Here is a 21238-nt window from a genome sequence, read left to right as displayed (position 1 = left end):
CCTGACCCCTGACCCTGAACAACTCTGAGGGAACCCTGACCCCTGACTCTGAACCACTCTGAGGGAACCCTGACCCCTGACCCTGAACCACTCTGAGGGAACCCTGACCGCTGACCTCGAACCACTTTGAGGGAACCCTGACCCCTGACCCCTGACCCTGAACCACTTTGAGGGAACCCTGACCCCTGACCCTGACCCACTCTGAGGGAACCCTGACCCCTGACCCTGACTCTGAACTTCTTTGAGGGAACCCTGACCCTGAACAACTCTGAGGGAACCCTGACCCCTGACCCTGAACCACTCTGAGGGAATCCTGACCCCTGACCCTGAACAACTCTGAGGGAACCCTGACCCCTGACCCTTAACCAGTCTGAGGGAACCCTGACCCCTGACCCTGAACCACTTTGAGGGAACCCTGACCCTAAACCACTCTGAGGGAACCCTGACCCCTCACCCTGACTCTGAACAACTCTGAGGGAACCCTGACCCCTGACCTTGAACCACTCTGAGGGAACCCTGAACCCTAACCCTGAACCACGCTGAGGGAACCCTGACCCCTGACCCTGAACCACTCTGAGGGAACCCTGACCCCTGACCCTGAACCATTTTGAGGGAATCCTGACCCTGACACTGAACAACTCTGAGGGTACCCTGACCCCTGACCCTGAACCACTGTGAGGGAACCCTGACCCTTGATCCTGACCCTGAACCACTCTGAGGGAACCATGACCCTGAAACACTCTGAGGGAACCCTGACCCTGAACCACTCTCAGGGACCCCTGACTCTGAACCACTCTGAGAGAACCCTGATCCCTGACCCTGAACCACTCTGAGGGAACCCTGACCCCTGACCATGACCCTGAACCACTCTGAGGGACCCCTGACTCTGAACCACCCTGAGAGAACCCTGATCCCTGACCCTGAACCACTCTGAGGGAACCCTGACCCCTGGCCCTGAAAAACTCTTAGGGAACCCTGACCCTGACTCTGAACAACTCTGAGGGAACCCTGATCCCTGACCCTGAACCACTCTGAGGGAACCCTGACCCCTGGCCCTGAACAACTCTTAGGGAACCCTGACCCTGACTCTGAACAACTCTGAGGGAACCCTGACCCCTGACCTTGAACCACTCTGAGGGAACCCTGACTCCTGACCCTGAACCACTCTGAGAGAACCCTGACCCTTGACTCTGAACCACTCTGAGGGAACCCTGACCCCTGACCCTGAACCACTCTGAGGGAACCCTGACCCCTGACCCTGAACCACTCTGAGGGAACCCTGACCCTTGACCCTGAACAACTCTGAGGGAACCCTGACCCCTAACCCTGAACCACTCTGAGGGAATCCTGACCCCTGACCCTGAACCAGTCTGAGGGAACCCTGACCCCTGACCCTGAAACACTCTGAGGGAACCCTGACCCTGAACCACTCTCAGGGAACCCTGACCCCTGACCCTGAACCACTCTGAGGGAACCCAGACCCCTGACCCTGATCCACTTTGAGGGAACCCTGACCCCTGACCCTTACCCTGAACCACTCTGAGGGACCCCTGACTCTGAATCACTCTGAGAGAACCGGGATCCTTGACCCTGAACAACTCTGAGGGAACCCTGACCCCTGGCCCTGAACCATTCTTAGGGAACCCTGACCCTGACTCTGAACAACTCTGAGGGAACCCTGACCCCTGACCTTGAACCACTCTGAGGGAACCCTGACCCCTGACCCTGAACAACTCTGAGGGAACCCTGACCCCTGACCCTGAACCACTCTGAGGGAACCCTGACCCCTGACCCTGAACCACTTTGAGGGAACCCTGACCCTGAACCACTCTGAGGGAACCCTGACCCCTGACCCTGAACCACTCTGAGGGAACCCTGACCGCTGACCCCGAACCACTTTGAGGGATCCCTGACCCCTTACCCTGAACAACTCTGAGGGACCCCTGACTCTGAACCACTCTGAGGGAACCCTGACCCCTGACCCTGAACCATTTTGAGGGAATCCTGACCCTGACACTGAACCACTCTGAGGGTACCCTGACCCCTGACCCTGAACCACTGTGAGGGAACCCTGACCCTTGATCCTGACCCTGAACCACTCTGAGGGAACCCTGACCCTGAACCACTCTCAGGGACCCCTGACTCTGCACCACTCTGAGAGAACCCTGATCCCTGACCCTGAACCACTCTGAGGGAACCCTGACCCCTGACCATGACCCTGAACCACTCTGAGGGACCCCTGACTCTGAACCACTCTGAGAGAACCCTGATCCCTGACCCTGAACCACTCTGAGGGAACCCTGACCCCTGGCCCTGAAAAACTCTTAGGGAACCCTGACCCTGACTCTGAACAACTCTGAGGGAACCCTGATCCCTGACCCTGAAGCACTCTGAGGGAACCCTGACCCCTGGCCCTGAACAACTCTTAGGGAACCCTGACCCTGACTCTGAACAACTCTGAGGGAACCCTGACCCCTGACCTTGAACCACTCTGAGGGAACCCTGACTCCTGACCCTGAACCACTCTGAGAGAACCCTGACCCTTGACTCTGAACCACTCTGAGGGAACCCTAACCCCTGACCCTGAACCACTCTGAGGGAACCCTGACCCCTGACCCTGAACCACTCTGAGGGAACCCTGACCCTTGACCCTGAACAACTCTGAGGGAACCCTGACCCCTAACCCTGAACCACTCTGAGGGAATCCTGACCCCTGACCCTGAACCAGTCTGAGGGAACCCTGACCCCTGACCCTGAAACACTCTGAGGGAACCCTGACCCTGAACCACTCTCAGGGAACCCTGACCCCTGACCCTGAACCACTCTGAGGGAACCCAGACCCCTGACCCTGAACCACTTTGAGGGAACCCTGACCCCTGACCCTTACCCTGAACCACTCTGAGGGACCCCTGACTCTGAATCACTCTGAGAGAACCGGGATCCTTGACCCTGAACAACTCTGAGGGAACCCTGACCCCTGGCCCTGAACCATTCTTAGGGAACCCTGACCCTGACTCTGAACAACTCTGAGGGAACCCTGACCCCTGACCTTGAACCACTCTGAGGGAACCCTGACCCCTGACCCTGAACAACTCTGAGGGAACCCTGACCCCTGACCCTGAACCACTCTGAGGGAACCCTGACCCCTGACCCTGAACCACTTTGAGGGAACCCTGACCCTGAACCACTCTGAGGGAACCCTGACCCCTGACCCTGAACCACTCTGAGGGAACCCTGACCGCTGACCCCGAACCACTTTGAGGGATCCCTGACCCCTTACCCTGAACAACTCTGAGGGACCCCTGACTCTGAACCACTCTGAGGGAACCCTGACCCCTGGCCCTGAACCACTCTTAGGGAACCCTGACCCTGACTCTGAACAACTCTGAGGGAACCCTGACCCCTGACCCTGAACCACTCTGAGGGAACCCTGACCCCTGACCCTGAACAACTCTGAGGGAACCCTGACCCCTGACCCTGAACCAGTCTGAGGGAACCCTGACCCCTGACCCTGAACCACTTTGAGGGAACCCTGACCCTGAACCACTCTGAGGGAACCCTGACCCCTGACCCTGAACCACTCTGACGGAACCCTGACCCTTGACCCTGAACAACTCTGAGGGAACCCTGACCCCTGACCCTGAACAACTCTGAGGGAATCCTGACCCCTAACCCTGAAACACTCTGAGGGAACCCTGACCCTGAACCACTCTCAGGGACCCCTGACTCTGAACCACTCTGAGAGAACCCTGATCCCTGACCCTGAAAAACTCTGAGGGAACCCTGATCCCTGACCCTGACCCTGAACCACTCTGAGGGACCCCTGACTCTGAACCATTCTGAGAGAACCCTGATCCCTGACCCTGAACCACTCTGAGGGAACCCTGACCCCTGGCCCTGAACCACTCTTAGGGAACCCTGACCCTGACTCTGAACAACTCTGAGGGAACCCTGACTCCTGACCCTGAACCACTCTGAGAGAACCCTGACCCTTGACTCTGAACCACTCTGAGAAAACCCTGACCCCTGACCCTGAACCACTCTGAGGGACCCCTGACCCTGAACCACTCTGAGGGAACCCTGACCCTTGACCCTGAACAACTCTGAGGGAACCCTGACCCCTAACCCTGAACCACTCTGAGGGAATCCTGACCCCTGACCCTGAACCAGTCTGAGGGAACCCTGACCCCTGACCCTGAAACACTCTGAGGGAACCCTGACCCTGAACCACTCTCAGGGAACCCTGACCCCTTACCCTGAACCACTCTGAGGGAACCCAGACCCCTGACCCTGAACCACTTTGAGGGAACCCTGACCCCTGACCCTTACCCTGAACCACTCTGAGGGACCCCTGACTCTGAATCACTCTGAGAGAACCGGGATCCTTGACCCTGAACAACTCTGAGGGAACCCTGACCCCTGGCCCTGAACCATTCTTAGGGAACCCTGACCCTGACTCTGAACAACTCTGAGGGAACCCTGACCCCTGACCTTGAACCACTCTGAGGGAACCCTGACCCCTGACCCTGAACAACTCTGAGGGAACCCTGACCCCTGACCCTGAACCACTCTGAGGGAACCCTGAGCCCTGACCGTGAACCACTTTGAGGGAACCCTGACCCTGAACCACTCTGAGGGAACCCTGACCCCTGACCCTGAACCACTCTGAGGGAACCCTGACCGCTGACCCCGAACCACTTTGAGGGATCCCTGACCCCTTACCCTGAACAACTCTGAGGGACCCCTGACTCTGAACCACTCTGAAGGAACCCTGACCCCTGGCCCTGAACCACTCTTAGGGAACCCTGACCCTGACTCTGAACAACTCTGAGGGAACCCTGACCCCTTACCCTGAACCACTCTGAGGGAACCCTGACCCCTGACCCTGAACAACTCTGAGGGAACCCTGACCCCTGACCCTGAACCAGTCTGAGGGAACCCTGACCCCTGACCCTGAACCACTTTGAGGGAACCCTGACCCTGAACCACTCTGAGGGAACCCTGACCCCTGACCCTGAACCACTCTGACGGAACCCTGACCCTTGACCCTGAACAACTCTGAGGGAACCCTGACCCCTGACCCTGAACAACTCTGAGGGAATCCTGACCCCTGACCCTGAAACACTCTGAGGGAACCCTGACCCTGAACCACTCTCAGGGACCCCTGACTCTGAACCACTCTGAGAGAACCCTGATCCCTGACCCTGAAAAACTCTGAGGGAACCCTGATCCCTGACCCTGACCCTGAACCACTCTGAGGGACCCCTGACTCTGAACCATTCTGAGAGAACCCTGATCCCTGACCCTGAACCACTCTGAGGGAACCCTGACCCCTGGCCCTGAACCACTCTTAGGGAACCCTGACCCTGACTCTGAACAACTCTGAGGGAACCCTGACCCCTGACCTTGAACCACTCTGAGGGAACCCTGACTCCTGACCCTGAACCACTCTGAGAGAACCCTGACCCCTGACTCTGAACCACTCTGAAGGATCCCTGACCCCCTGACCCTGAGCCACTCTGAGGGAACCCTGACCCTGACTCTGAACAACTCTGAGGGAACCCTGACCCCTGACTCTGAACCACTCTGAGAGAACCCTGACCCCTGACTCTGAACCACTCTGAGGGAACCCTGACCCCTGACCCTTAACCACTCTGAGGGAACCCTGACCCTGAACCACTCTGAGGGAACCCTGACCCTGAACCACTCTGAGGGACCCCTGACTCTGAACCACTCTGAGAGAACCCTGACCCCTGACCCTGAAACACTCAGAGGGAACCCTGACCCCTGACCCTGAACCACTCTGAGGGAACCCTGACCCGTGACCTTGAACCACTCTGAGGGAACCCTGACCCTGAACCCCTCTGAGGGACCCCTGACTCTGAACCACTCTGAGAGAACCCTGACCCCTGACCCTGAACCACTCTGAGGGAACCCTGACCCCTGACCCTGAACCACTCTGAGGGAACCCTGACTCCTGACCCTGAACCACTCTGAGGGAACCCTGACCCCTGACCCTGAACCACTCTGAGGGAACCATGACCCTGAATCACTCTGAGGGAACCCTGACCCCTGACTCTGAACCACTCTGAGGGAACCCTGACCCCTGACCCTGAACCACTCTGAGGGAACCCTGACCCCTGACCCTGACCCTGAACCACTCTGAGGGAACCCTGACCCCTGACCCTGAAACACTCTGAGGGAACCCTGACCCTGAACCACTCTGAGGGAACCCTGACCCCTGACCCTGAACCACTCGGAGGGAACCCTGACCCCTGACCCTGAACCACTCTGAGGGACCCCTGACCCTGAAACACTCTGAGGGAACCCTGACCCCTGACCCTGAACCACTCTGAGGGAACTCTGACCCCTGACCTTGAACCACTCTGAGGGAACCCTGACTCCTGACCCTGAACCACTCTGAGGGAACCCTGACCCCTGACTCTAAACCACTCTGAGGGAACCCTGACCCCTGACTCTGAACCACTCTGAGGGAACCCTGACCCTGAACCACTCTGAGGGAACCCTGACCCTTGACCCTGAATCACTCTGAGGGAACCCTGACCCTGAACCACTCTGAGGGAATCCTGACCCCTGACCCTGAACCACTCTGAGGGAACCCTGACCCCTGACCCTGAACCACTGTGAGGGAACCCTGACCCTTGACCCTGAACAACTCTGAGGGAACCCTGACTCCTGACCCTGAACCACTCTGAGGGAATCCTGACCCTGAACCACTCTGAGGGAACCCTCACCCCTGACCCTGAACCACTGTGAGGGAACCCTGACCCTTGACCCTGAACCACTCTGAGGGAACCCTGACCCCTGACCCTGAACCACTCTGAGGGAACCCTGATCTGTGGTGATTAGAATCTTCACATTCAGCTACATTAGACGTGTGGAGCTCAAGAGGCTCTGGAGGAACGAGAAATAAGACGTTTTGTCTCTTATTGAAGAAAATAGAATTGATTGACATATGGAGGGAAATGAACCCTAGGGGGCGCCAGTATACACATTATTCTAGTTCGCATAGTCTCTATTCCAGAATAGATTACTTTTTTATTCTGAATAAAGACAGATCTAAACTCAGTTTGATCATGCTCTACATTTCTGTAGATTTAGAAGAAAGATAAATTTGCACAGTGTCATGAGCCTTTGTTTAAGGAAAAAATGTCCAACAACATTAAGACTTAAGGAAAATGATACTGGTGAAATGTCTCCGCCTCCTTTGAGATGCTTCCAAAGCAGTGTTTAGAGGACAAATTATAGCCATAGCCTCCAAAACAAGAAACAAAGGGAAAAAAGCGAAAATATCTGCAAGAAAAAAAATAATTGATGGAGGAAAACCAAGCCACTCGGCTGCAAACCGTCCCAGTGCATGTTGCAGGTCCGGGTTTGATGGAGCAATCAGGACAACATCGTCTGCAAACAGCAGAGATGGAATCCTGTGGTCCCCAAACCGGACACCCTCCGACCCCTGACCACACCCTCCGACCCCTGACCACACCCTCCAACCCCTGACTGCGCCTAGAAATTCTGTCCATAAAAATTATGAACAGAACCGGTGACAAAGGTCAGCCCTGGCGGAGTCCAACATGCACTGGGAACAGGTCTGACTTACTGCCGGCAATGCGAACACAGCTCCTGCTCCAGTCATACAGGGACCGGACAGCCCTGAGCAAAGGGCCCCGGACCCCGTACTCCCGGAGCACCCCCCAAAGGACACCCCGAGGGACACGGTCGAAAGCCTTCTCCAGATCCACAAAGCACATGTGGACTGGTTGGGCAAACTCCCATGAGCCCTCGAGCACCCGATGGAGGGTATAGAGCTGGTCCAGTGTTCCACGACCGGGACGAAAACCACTCTGCTCCTCCTGAATCCGAGGTTCGACTATCGGTCGGATTCTCCTCTCCAGTACCTTGGAATAGACCTTACCCGGGAGGCTGAGGAGTGTGATCCCTCTGTAGTTGGAACACACCCTCCGGTCCCCCTTCTTGAACAGAGGAACCACCACCCCGGTCTGCCAGTCCAGAGGCACGGTCCCCAAACGCCACGCGATGTTGCAGAGACGTGTCAACCAAGACAGTCCTACAACATCCAGATACTTTAGGTACTCAGGGCGGATCTCATCCACCCCCGGAGCCACCGAGGAGTTTGCGAACAACCTCAGTGACTTCAGCTTGGGTGATGGATGAGCCAGCCTCCGAGTCCCCGGTCTCTACTTCCTCTTCGGAAGACGTGACTGAGGGATTAAGGAGATCCTCAAAGTATTCCTTCCACCGTCCGACGACATCCCCAGTCGAGGTCAGCAGGCCTCCACCCGCACCGTAAACGGTGTTGGTGAGACACTGCTTCCCCCTCCTGAGGCGCCGGACAGTTTGCCAGAATTTCTTTGGTGCCGACCGATAGTCCTCCTCCATGGCCTCCCCGAACTCCTCCCAGGCCCGGGTTTTTGCCTCTGCGACAGCACGAGCCGCGGCTCGCTTGGCCTGCCGATACCCGTCGATGACCTCCGGCGACCTACAAGCCAGAGTGGCCTGATAGGCCTCCTTCTTCAGTCTGACGGCATCCCTTACTTCCGGTGTCCACCACTGGGTTCGGGGGTTGCCGCCACGACAGTCACCGGAGACCTTGTGACCACAGCTCCGAGCAGCCGCATCAACAATGGAGGCGGAGAACATGGTCCACTCGGACTCAATGTCCCCAACCTCCCCCGGGACATGGGAGAAGCTCTCCCGGATGTGCGAGTGGAATACCCTACTGACAGAGGGCGCCACTAGACGTTCCCAACAGACCCTCACAATGCGCTTGGGTCTGCCAAGTCTGTCCGGCTTCCTCCTCCGCCAGCGGATCCAACTCACCACCAGGTGGTGATCGGTTGACAACTCTGCCCCTCTCTTCACCCGAGTGTCCAAGACACGCGGCCGGAGGTCTGATGACACGAGAACAAAGTCGATCATTGACCTCCGGCCTAGGGTGTCCTGGTGCCATGTGCACTGATGGAGACCCTTGTGCTTGAACATGGTTTTCGTTATGGACAATCCGTGGCTAGCACAGAAGTCCAATAACTGAACACCGCTCAGGTTCAGATCGGGGAAGCCGTTCTTCCCGATCACCCCTCTCCAGGTGTCACTGTCATTGCCCACGTGGGCGTTGAAGTTCCCCAGTAGAACAACGGAGTCCCCGGTCGGTGCACTGTCCAGTACCCCTCCCAAGGACTCCAAGAAGGCCGGGTACTCTGCACTGCTGTTCGGCCCGTAGGTCGCCACAACAGTGAGAGACCTGTCCCCCACCCAAGGCGGAGGGACGCGACCCTCTCGTTCACCGGGGTAAACTCCAACGCGTGGCGGCTGAGCTGAGGGGCTATCAGCAAGCCCACACCAGGCCACCACCTCTCCCCGCGGGCAACACCAGAGAAGTGGAGCGTCCAGCCCCTCTCAAGGAGATGGGTTCCAGAGCCCAAACTGTGCGTGGAGATGAGGCCGACTATATCTAGTCGGTATCGCTCAACCTCCCGCACAAGCTCAGGCTCTTTCCCCCCCAGCGAGGTGACGTTCCATGTCCCCAGAGTTAGTCTCTGTGTCTGGAGATCTGGTCGCCGAGGCCCCTGCCGTCGACTGCCGCCCAGATCTCTCTGCACCGGCCCCTTATGGATCCTCCTGCGGGTGGTGGGTCCACGGGAGGACGGCCCCACGTCGCTCTTTCGGGCTGTGCCCGGCCGGGCCCCGTGGAGTAAGACCCGGCCACCAGGCGCTCGCCATGGAGCACCCATCCCAGGCCTGGCTCCAGGATGGGGCCCCGGTGACGCCGATCCGGGCTACGTAAACTGCCTTGTTCGTGTTGTCATCATAGAGGGCTTCTGAACCGATCTTTGTCTGACCCGTCACCTAGGACCTGTTTGCCTTGGGAGACCCTACAAGGGGCATGAAGCCCCCGACAACATAGCTCCCGGGATCATTCGGGCACTCAAATCCCTCCACCACGTTAAGGTGTCGGTTGCAGCCGAGTGTGAAGTGGCTGGGATGAGAATCAGCACCTCCAAATCCGAGGCCATGGTTCTCGACCGGAAAAAGGTGGCTTGCCCTCTTCAGGTGGGTGGGGTGTCCTTGCCCCAAGTGGAGGAGTTCAAGTATCTCGGGGTCTTGTTCACGAGTGAGGGAAGGATGGAGCGTGAGATCGACAGTTGGATCGGTGCAGCGGCTGCAGTGATGCAGTCGCTGCATCGGACCGTTGTGGTAAAGAGGGAGCTGAGCCGAAAGACAAAGCTCTCTATTTACCGGTCGGTCTACGTTCCTACCCTCACCTATGGTCATGAGCTTTGGGTAGTGACCGAAAGAACAAGATCGTGGATACAAGCGGTCGAAATGAGTTTCCTCCGCCGTGTGGCTGGGCGCTCCCTTAGAGATAAGGTGAGGAGCTCGGCCACACGGGGGGAGCTCGGAGTAGAGCCGCTGCTCCTCCAGCTGAGGTGGCTCGGGCATCTGTCCCGGAGCCTCCTGGGCACCTCCCTCGGGAGGTGTTTCAGGCATGTCCCACCGGGAAGAGGCCCCGGGGAAGACCCAGGACACGCTGGAGAGACTATGTCTCTCGGCTGGCCTCGGAACGCCTCGGGATCCCCCCGGAGGAGTTAGAGGAAGTGTCTGGGGAGAAGGAAGTCTGGGAGTCCCTGCTCAGACTGCTGCCCCCGCGACCCGGCCCCGGATAAAGCGGCAGAAGATGGATGGATGAATGGATGGAAAACCAAGCCAAAAAGAGGTGTTCTAAAATACTTCAAGAAGTTAAAAAGAGGAGAAATTAATGATTTGACTTCACATGAAATAGTAAATAAAATGCTCTTTACCAAACAGAGATATTATGGGAGTGGATTAAATGTTCTAAATTATTATCTTGGAAACTTAAAAAACAACAAGCTGAAAGAACAATTTTTTAAATATGGGACAAGCAAAATGATGCAATCTTAACAAAACAAAACCAAATTCAATCAGGATTTGAATAGTTCTGAAAAAAACTTTTATTTATAAAATTCCAGGTGATAAAGAAGACGAGATACATTTCTTTCTGGACATTCTCAATTTGCCTGCTATGTCAGAAGAACAAAACAGGCCGGTCCCTATTTTAGCCCTGACTCTGGCACAAGAAGGAGGCCGGGCCCTGAGGTCCTTAGAGATGGTTCATATGGTTCTAACAGATCCGAGATGTACTTTGGTGCTAGGCCATGCAGAGACACAAGCAGAGCTGCTTTAAAGTCTCCTCTCTGAGCCACAGGAGCCAGTGCAGAGATCTGAGCACAGGACTAATGTGATCATACTTCCTGGTTCTAGTCAGGACCCGAGCAGCAGCGTTCTGGATGTACTGCAGCTGTTTTACCGCTCGTTTGGAGAGACCTGTGAGCGGCCGTTACAGTCTAATCTACTGGAGACAAACACATGGATAAGTCTCTCCAAGTCTGGTTTAGACACTATATTTTTGATTTTGGCAATGTTTTTTAGATGGTAAAAAGCTGCTGATGTTATTGATTTGATGTGTTAAAGTTCAAGTCTGAGTCCATTATTACCCCCAGATTTATAACTTGGTTTGTAGGTTTTAGAGCGAGACTCTGGAGGTGACGCTGACACTTTCTCTTTGTTTCTGTGACAAAGACGATGATTTCAGTCTTGTCTGAGTTCAACTGGAGAAAGTTGTTTTGCCTCCACACACTGACTCTGGCACCAGCAGGAGGCCCTCTGGCACCAGCAGGAGGCCGGTCCACACACTGATCTGTTGGATGCAGTGATTCACATGCGACATGTATGGCGCAAATTACTGTGGCGAAGCGCAATACTTTGCGCTCTAAATTTTCAGTTAAATTCTTATAGAAGAAAAACAAGGCAGGAGTTTAAACAAATGTTTTTGGCTGGACTGTTGCTGTGGACGCAGCAAACAGACAGGGGGCGCTGGAGACTAGAGGCTGAGCACAAAGAGTTATATGGAGCATGTTTACGTCAGAATGTATGAAATTATAAATATTTACAGATAGATTTAGTGATCCAAATTGTAATCTTTTCAAACTACCTGCAAAAAAAGCATTTCAGAATTGAGAATTTATTCAGGGAAGATAGAATTGAACACAAAAAAAAATAGATAAATTAATACAAAACATATGTTAATTAATTGTAGTTGAATCTAAATCCAACAGCCTCAAGTACGTGTTTGTCGATGTCTAATCTCATCACATCTCAAAAGCTAAACAGGGTTGGGCCTTGATAGTACTTGGACGGGAGACAGTGGGAAAACTAAAGTTATGACTGTAACTACGGTTCTATGAATCCCGGATGACTGCCAGAGGCGGTGCATAAAGCACTGGATGATCATCCTTGCGCATACACAGATCGAGAATTAATAACAAAAAAGTCACCTTTGACCCCCGGTGGCTCACATGAGTCTATATAGTCACGTGACACCGGGAGCTCAGTCCCTGGAAACCTTCTCGCAAAGCACGAGAATTCCGAGGGACCGGATGGTCTGGTCGCCGCACAGATCACGTCCAAGGACACCCCGTTCATAGCGGCCCACGAAGTTGAGAGCCCCCTTGTGGAGTGGCACCTCACCCCGGACGGCAACGGTCGCCCTTGTCGAGTATAGGCTTCCGTGATTACATCTACAATCCAGCGCACGAGACGCTGTTTGGACAGAGCCTGGCCCTTGCGCTGGCCGGCAAAACAAACAAACAGGTTCTCAGATTTGCGTATCAACGCTGTAGCACGCACATATGCCTCAAGCGCACGGACAGGACACAGCTGTTCGGCGGCAGATCCCGCACCAAAACGTGCCGGTTGTAGCGGCCGGTTGTGCCCCGTCGACAAAATCAACTTTGGAACGAAATCCATATTCGGCCAAAGGGAAACCCCAGAGTTGTCAGGGTGCCAACGAAAACAGTAGTCTGCCACGGACAAAGCCTGGAGCTCACTCACCCGCTTCGCAGAGGCCATCGCCAGAAGGAATGCCGTTTTCATTGACAGCCATTTAAGGTCAACCTGCGACAGAGGCTCAAATAGAGGGGACCGCAACGCCTCCAGCACCAGGGACAGGTCCCATGCCGGGACCACAGAACGGGCGGGCGGACGCAAACACTGGGCGCCCTTTAGAAAAAGGGAAATATCTTGGTTACGGCCAACCAAGAAACCATTCCATCCCACATGCCGACAAGAAATTGCGGCAATGTATACCTTCAGGGTAGATGGAGAGCGCCCCTGGCCAAGTAGCTCCTGCAGGAAAGCGAGCACCGTTGACACAGCACAATGCACTGGATCCTCACTGCTTTTGCGACACCAGGCGTCAAACAGTTTCCACTTGCAGGAATACAGAAGACGAGCATTGCTTATTGTGTTCCCAATCTCCCTGCAGAGGCCATACCCAGAGCTTCAGGCGCTCGGGATTGGGGTGCAGAATCTGACCCCCTAGTTGAGAGAAGAGATCCCGCCTGGGAGGGAGACGTCTCGCTGTGCCGCAGCAGAGGAAACCATGTTCTCCCCGGCCAAAACGGGACCACTTGCAGGAGACTGTGGCCCTCCTGAAGGACCCTGAGAAGCGTCTGATGAATCAGGGGGAATGGGGTAAATGCATAGAGCATCTTCCTGGACCAGTGCATCCTGACCCAGTGGGCTGGCCCTGTCCGACAGCGAGAACCACAGAGGGCAGTGTGTCGCGTCGCGGGAGGCAAAAAGATCCACCTGTGCCCTGCCGAAGGTCTCCCAAATGTGGAGCAAAATGGAACGCAAAGCGAAGAAACTTCCAATGTGGCGGTGTAATGGGGACATGAAAATATGCATCCTTCAGGTCTACTGTTGTGAACCAGTCGCCTGGGGAGATCGCCAGGAGCACTTGTCTGACAGCCAACATTTTGAAAGGGAGCACATTTAAAAACGTATTTAGACCCCCGAGGTCCAGAACCGGGCGTAAATCGTCCGTCTTCTTGGGTACTGAAAAATATCGGGAATAAAAGCCCCCTGGATCCAGCAGGGGGTCCACAGGAACTATTGCCCCCTTGTCCAGCAAGGTGCAAATCTTCTGAGAGAGCGCCTGCGCCTTGACCGAATCCTGAATAACAGTCATTCGGATGATACCCTTCGGACAGCGTGGCCAGCACCCAAATATCTGGGTAGTGAGCCGTCCAGTACTCCAGCTGTCCAGGGGACAAATGTCCTACCGCCGGCCCTGTAACCTCATCTGGAGGCCCCTCGATCCCCCACAGGCTTATGGGGGCTACGGCCGGGTTGTGAGGAAAGGGACGCACGGGACAGACGAAACCCAAACCTTGGGGGCTGTTGCTAGTCCGAGCCATGAACGGGGGAGTGATGGGGCGGTGGTGTGTACCTCAGTGAAGAAACGAGAGGGGCAGCTTGAGCCGGTCGATGAGACCCACGCCTATGAAGCCCCGCCAACTGTTGCCGTGTACGGCAAGCCTGGGCCGTGCGCTCTAGAGCCTCCAGGGCGGCCGGGCCAAATAGTTCTCCAGGAAGAACTGGAACACCCCTCAAGGTCTTCCTACTGGCCTCAGAGAGCGGAGACTGTGCCAGCCACACTTGGCCGCGAGCTTGCACTAATGTAGAGAGCAGACGCCCTAGTTCCCTTGACATTTTTTTTTTTTTTAGATTAGATTCAACTTTATTGTCATTGCACAGAGTACAGGTACTAAGACAACGAAATGCAGTTAACATCAACCAGAAGTGCAAAACAGCAGATAAAAGTGCAGAGTATGTAAAGTGAATCAGTGAATAAATACAGAATGTAGAGTAGGGGGCAGTATGGGGTATGAGCAGTAAAAGTAGAAACTAACAGGAGGACTGGCAGCAGTAGAGGGAGGTGCAGATGATGAGTAAGAAGAGATGAAGAAGAATACACATAATATACAATTCAGTGCAAGGTTCAGTGGCTGGGGGGGGCGGTTGTCCACAATCACTGTGTGTCTGTGTGTGTGTGTGGCAGTCTACAGTCTCTGTATGTGCATGTCTGTGTGTGTGTGTGTGTGTGTATGTGTGTGTGTGTGTGTGTGTGTCTGTGTGTGTGTGTCTGTGTGTGTGTGTGTGTATGTGTGTGTGTGTGTGTGTGTGTGTGTGTGTGTGTGTGTGTGTGTCTGTGTGTGTGTGTGGGAGGGGGACATTGAGGTTGAGAGTTCAGCAGGATGACCGCTGCAGGGAGGAAGCTTTTCCTGAACCTGCTGGTCCGGGAACGGAGCACCCTGTAGCGCCTCCCGGAGGGGAGGAGGGCAAACAGTTTGTGGCTGGGGTGAGAGCTGTCTCTGACGATGCTGCGCGCCCTCCGCAGGCACCTCTTGCTCTGGACAGTCTCAATGGAAGGAACCTGTGATGCGTTGGGCGGTTTTCACCACCCTCTGGAGTGACTTCCGGTCCGCAGCAGAGCAGCTGCCACACCATCATTACCAAACTGAGACACAGTTGGTAAGGATGCTCTCGATGGTGCAGCGGTAAAAGTTCACCAAGAACAGAAGAGACAGATGGGCCTTCTTCAACCTCCTCAGGAAGAAGAGACGCTGGTGTGCCTTCTTGACCAGGGTTGAGGTGTTGAGAGACCAAGAGAGATCCTCGGAGATGTGGACACCCAGGAACTTGAAGCTGGTGACACGCTCAACCTCCGTCCCGTCGATAAGGATGGGGGTGTGTGTGCAACTCTTCTTCCTGAAGTCCACCATGAGCTCTTTGGTCTTCTTGGTATTGAGAGCCAGGTTGTTGGCGGCGCACCACTCTGCCAGATGCTGAACCTCTTCTCTATACGCCATCTCATTGTTGTTGTTGATGAGGCCAACCACCGTTGTGTCGTCTGCAAACTTGACAATGGTATTAGAACCATGTACAGGTGTGCAGTCGTGGGTGAAGAGGGAGTAGAGGAGAGGACTCAGCACACAGCCCTGTGGGAAACCGGTGTTCAGGATGAGTGTAGAGGAGGTGTGGTTTTCCAGCCTAACAAACTGGGGTCTGTTGGTTAGAAAGTCCAGAACCCAGTTGCAGAGGGAAGCATCGATACCCAGGTCGCTGAGTTTGGTCATCAGTTTGGAGGGGATGATGGTGTTGAATGCTGAGCTAAAGTCAATGAACAGCATTCTCACATAGGTGTTGTTATTCTCCAGGTGAGCAAGGGCGGAGTGTAGTGCCGTAGAGATGGCATCCTCCGTGCTCCTATTCTGGCGGTAGGCAAATTGGAAGGGGTCCAGTGTGGGTGGTAGGCAGGTTTTGAGGTGAGCCAGGACCAGCCTCTCGAAGCACTTCATGATGGTGGGGGTGAGTGCAACAGGGCGGAAGTCGTTGAGGCTCTCAGCTTTGGAATGTTTTGGCACTGGCACGATGGAGGTGGTTTTGAAGCATGTGGGGACAGCTGCTTGGGCCAGTGACAGGTTGAAAATGTCAGTCAAGACCCCAGCTAGCTGCCCAGCACAGGTCCTGAGCACACGTCCAGGGATGCCATCGGGGCCAGCAGCTTTACGTGCATTGGTCCTACTCAGTGCAGCAGATACGTCGGTGAGGGAGAGTGTGAGGGGTTGGTGTCCTGTCATGAGCACAGCCTTGATGGCTGGCTCCTGGTTATCCCTCTCAAAGCGAGCATAAAAGCTGTTAAGCTCGTCCAGGAAGGAGGCGTCGTTGGATGTTGGGGTGGTGTTGGTGGGTTTGTAGTCAGTTATGGCCTGGATGCCCTGCCACATGCGTCGGGGATCGGAGTTGTTCTTAAAGTGCTCCTCAATCCTTAGCTTGTGGCTGTGCTTGGCCTCCCTGATGCCCCTCTTCAGGTCAGCCCGACATGAGGGTGAAAGCCTGCACAGCCCATGTATTGGTTGGTCCACCGGCACCGTCTCAAGGGAAACCGACAGGCCCAGCATCAAATGAGACAAGGAGTTTCCAATGCAACCCATAAAAGCTCCCATGTCATACGCCTTACACAGAAGGTCGTCTGTAACCCGACACTGTGGTCGTGGACACCGGGCATTAGTCCGTAAAGTCTCCTCTGGATGGACGATGAGGGATGTAATAGCCGGTTCCACTGCCGGAATATGTCCCAAGCTGAAGATCCTGCATCAGTGCCAAGACCCTGCCATCCGAAGTAGGCCTCGAAAATGCCTTTGGGTCTGTCCAACAGGCATGCAGTTCCTTAATGTACTCCTCCGAGGGAGGAACTGCAAAGTGGGAGGCTGCAGCCTGGCGCCGAAAGAAGGCGCTAGAGGGTGCCGCCTCATCCCGCGGAACATCCAGCTTTAAGCGGGAAAGTGCCGTCCGCAAAGCCGCTGTGACAGTGTCATCACTGTCGGCCTGAGAGCCGGCAGAGGCCAGTGAGCCAGATTCTGAAACTCTGGAGCTCAGAAGGTCAGACTCTGAAACTGAGTGTCTGAAGCAGTCACAGATATGACGTCATCATATACTGAGGCTGTGCCATGCCCCTCATGCCGTTGTGCCACCACACCACTGGCATCAGTCTGGAGATTCTGGATAACTGCCCGCATTTGGGCCAGTTCGGATGTCAGCGTGCTCACTTGCGCCGCTAACTTCCTGGGGCCCTTCTTTTTCTTAAATGGGGGCCTTAAGAAGCCGTGGACGGCCGCTTGCGGCCCCCAGTCTGGCCAGCCGGTAATTGACTCGGAGGCGCCACAAACAACCAGTCTGAAGCGTCCTCGAAAGCCGCCAAGCGCGCAACGCGCACAGACTGCGCGACTGAACAGTTGGAGCAAGCATCATCGGAGAGTGCCTCCCGAAGATGATCCACTCCAAGACAAGAAGGGCAGAGATCATGCCCATCGTCAGGCTGCAGCGGCGCCAGGCAGGACTGGCAACACAGGGCATGATATGACAGGAGCCAAATGGAGTCGGGTCGAGCGGAACGCCACTAGCAACTCCAAGATATAAAACCTCTACCCCGGTAAGAGGGGCGCAGCGGGGTCAGGTCGAGCAGGGAACGCCACCAATGACCCGCTATGTGAAGGAGATGCGCAGGATCAGATTGAGCTGACCACACCACTAAAGACCCAATCTAAACACAAAACCAGCTACAGGAACAACCAGGTCGAGCCGAAAACGCCACCGATGGTGTGTAACCGGCTGAAAACAAAGCAGTTCCGAACTAATGACCTGAACACGGCTATAGTTAGCGGAACATAAAGCCACGTGGCTGTATCCGTGAACCCAAACAAACGGCTTTAGCACCGACGGTTTCAAATTCAACAAAAATCTACCGAGCGCATGGCTACGGCAAAATGCATTAAAGGGGTACTTACCAGTCGTAGACGACAACGTAAATATACCTCCTCATTGCAACAGGTCCGACAGGAGGACGAGCGAACTCACAGCACCGACTGTACCACAGGGCTAACAGGGCTAACAGGGCTAACGGGCTACAAGTGGCAAAACAAACCAAACTTTGTGGGAAACAGCAATATATTAGCCGAACAACAACCACATATACAACATGCATGCGAGAAGGTGAAAAGGGGCGGAGCTCCCGGTGTCACGTGACTATATAGCCTCACGTGAGCTACCGGGGGTCAAAGGTGACTTTTTTGTTATTAATTCTCGACCTGTGTATGTGCATGCTTTATGCACCTCCTCTGGTGTCAGTAGGGGCGAAATAGAACCAGGGGCCACAGTGGAGGGCCCGGAAAACTCCTCAGGCAAGACCCCCACCCACATGCCTAATATGAATCTGCTGAGTGTGTGGATGTGTGTGGTGAGGGGAGGGGCTGATGTGGGGAGGGGAGGGGCTGATGTAGGGAGGGGAGGGGCTGATGTGGGGAGGGGAGGGGCTGATGTGGGGAGGGGAGGGGCTGATGTGGGGAGCGGAGGGGCTGATGTGGGGAGGGGCTGATGTGGGGAGGGGAGGGGCTGATGTGGGGAGGGGAGGGGCTGATGTGGGGAGCGGAGGGGCTGATGTGGGGAGGGGCTGATGTGGGGAGGGGAGGGGCTGATGTGGGGAGGGGAGGGGCTGATGTGGGGAGCGGAGGGGCTGATGTGGGGAGGGGAGGGGCTGATGTGGGGAGGGGAGGGGCTGATGTGGGGAGGGGAGGGGCTGATGTGGGGAGGGGAGGGGCTGATGTGGGAAGGGGAGGGGCTGATGTGGGGAGGGGAGGGGCTGATGTGGGGAGGGGCTGATGTGGGGAGCGGAGGGGCTGATGTGGGGAGGGGCTGATGTGGGGAGGGGAGGGGCTGATGTGGGGAGGGGAGGGGCTGATGTGGGGAGCGGAGGGGCTGATGTGGGGAGGGGCTGATGTGGGGAGGGGAGGGGCTGATGTGGGGAGGGGAGGGGCTGATGTGGGGAGGGGAGGGGCTGATGTGGTGAGGGGAGGGGCTGATGTGGGGAGGGGAGGGGCTGATGTGGGGAGGGGAGGGGCTGATGTGGGGAGGGGAGGCGCTGATGTGGGGAGGGGAGGGGCTGATGTGGGGAGGGGAGGGGCTGATGTGGGGAGGGGAGGGGCTGATGTGGGGAGGGGAGGGGCTGATGTGGGGAGGGGAGGGGCTGATGTGATCTGATGTTAATTATGACAATATTCAAAATAAATAAATTGGTTCTGGGTCCAAATAGAAAAAAGGTTTATTGCCATTGTCTGTTACTTCAGCGATTTAAAACATGAACTCTACAACGTCACTGCAGTCGCTCTAAAACTCTTCCAGAGGCTCAAGTGTGTTTCTGCTGCAGAGCGAGAAGAAAACAGACTCATGAGGTCAAATTAAGCTCATGGGACTGATGTACCGGCCATCGCCACACAATACACACAATACACACAATACACACAATACACACAATACACACAATACACACAATACACAATACACACAATACACACAATACACACAATACACACAATACACACAATACACAATACACACAATACACACAATACACAATACACACAATACACACAATACACACAATACACACAATACACACAATACACACAATACACACAATACACACAATACACAATACACACAATACACACAATACACACAATACACACAATACACAATACACACAATACACACAATACACACAATACACACAATACACACCACACACAATACACACAATACACACAATACACACTACACACACTACACACAATACACACAATACACACAATACACACAATACACACAATACACACAATACACACCACACACAATACACAATGCACACAATACACACCACACACAATACACAATGCACACAATACACACAATACACACAATACACACCACACACAATACACACAATACACACAATACACACTACACACACTACACACAATACACACAATACACACAATACACACCACACACAATACACACAATACACACAATACACACCACACACAATACACACCACACACAATACACACAATACACACAATACACAATACACACCACACACAATACACACAATACACACAATACACACTACACACACTACACACAATACACACAATACACACAATACACACAATACACACAATACACACAATACACACCACACACAATACACACTACACACAATACACACAATACACACAATACACACCACACACAATACACACTACACACAATACACACAATACACACAATACACACAATACACACTACACACAATACACACAATGCACACCACACACAATACACACAATACACATAATACACACAATACACACCACACACAATACACACAATACACATAATACACACAATACACACAATACACACAATACACACAATACACACAAGCACAAGAAAAGACAGGGAGAAGACAACAAAGACTGTTTCATATAACAATGTTTAAAAGTTGGTGATGAAGTGTAGCCTAATAATGGCTATAACTTGCAGAAATGAACCAGAATACTTACTTTTACGCCCTTCACTTTGAGGCACAAAACCCGCCACACAAACCAGGAGAATGGCACAGGAAAAAGTCCCCATGTTTGGAGAGTTATGACTTAGGATTAAAAGTGTGATTCCTCCTTGGTTCCACGGTTCTCTATGTTTGTTGGTGGTTCTCGCTGTTCCTTGGTGCGCACTGCCCAGACTCCTGGCCCTCCCTTGGGTCATATTATTTAATACTGGCCCTGAGCGCACGGACATGTGACAAGCTAACAGGGCACAGCGCTCCTCTCATTATCAATGACCTCTGAGCATGCTCACCAAAAACCCTGCTGCTGCCACACTACATGCTCTCATAAACCTGAATATATATATATATATATATATATATATA

The 21238-nt window shown here is 54.3% G+C and overlaps 1 protein-coding gene across 1 annotated transcript in view; it reads right to left on the bottom strand.

Moving 5' to 3' along the window:
• gpnmb (glycoprotein (transmembrane) nmb) overlaps positions 1-21032 on the bottom strand; it is a 253322-nt gene extending 232290 nt beyond the window's left edge. The window contains exon 1 of the mRNA XM_072447278.1: positions 20871-21032. Within this exon, the coding sequence (XP_072303379.1) occupies positions 20871-20943 (73 nt within the window). The 5' untranslated portion in view covers positions 20944-21032. The remainder of the gene's footprint in view (positions 1-20870) is intronic.
• Positions 21033-21238: the final 206 nt, after the last annotated feature.

Source organism: Eucyclogobius newberryi, unplaced genomic scaffold, assembly GCF_026437365.1.
Source record: "Eucyclogobius newberryi isolate DKJ021-1_F unplaced genomic scaffold, fEucNew1.0.hap1 SCAF_16, whole genome shotgun sequence".
In the NCBI taxonomy this organism is placed as follows: domain Eukaryota; kingdom Metazoa; phylum Chordata; class Actinopteri; order Gobiiformes; family Gobiidae; genus Eucyclogobius; species Eucyclogobius newberryi.
This window is presented reverse-complemented; position numbering and strand designations above follow the sequence as displayed.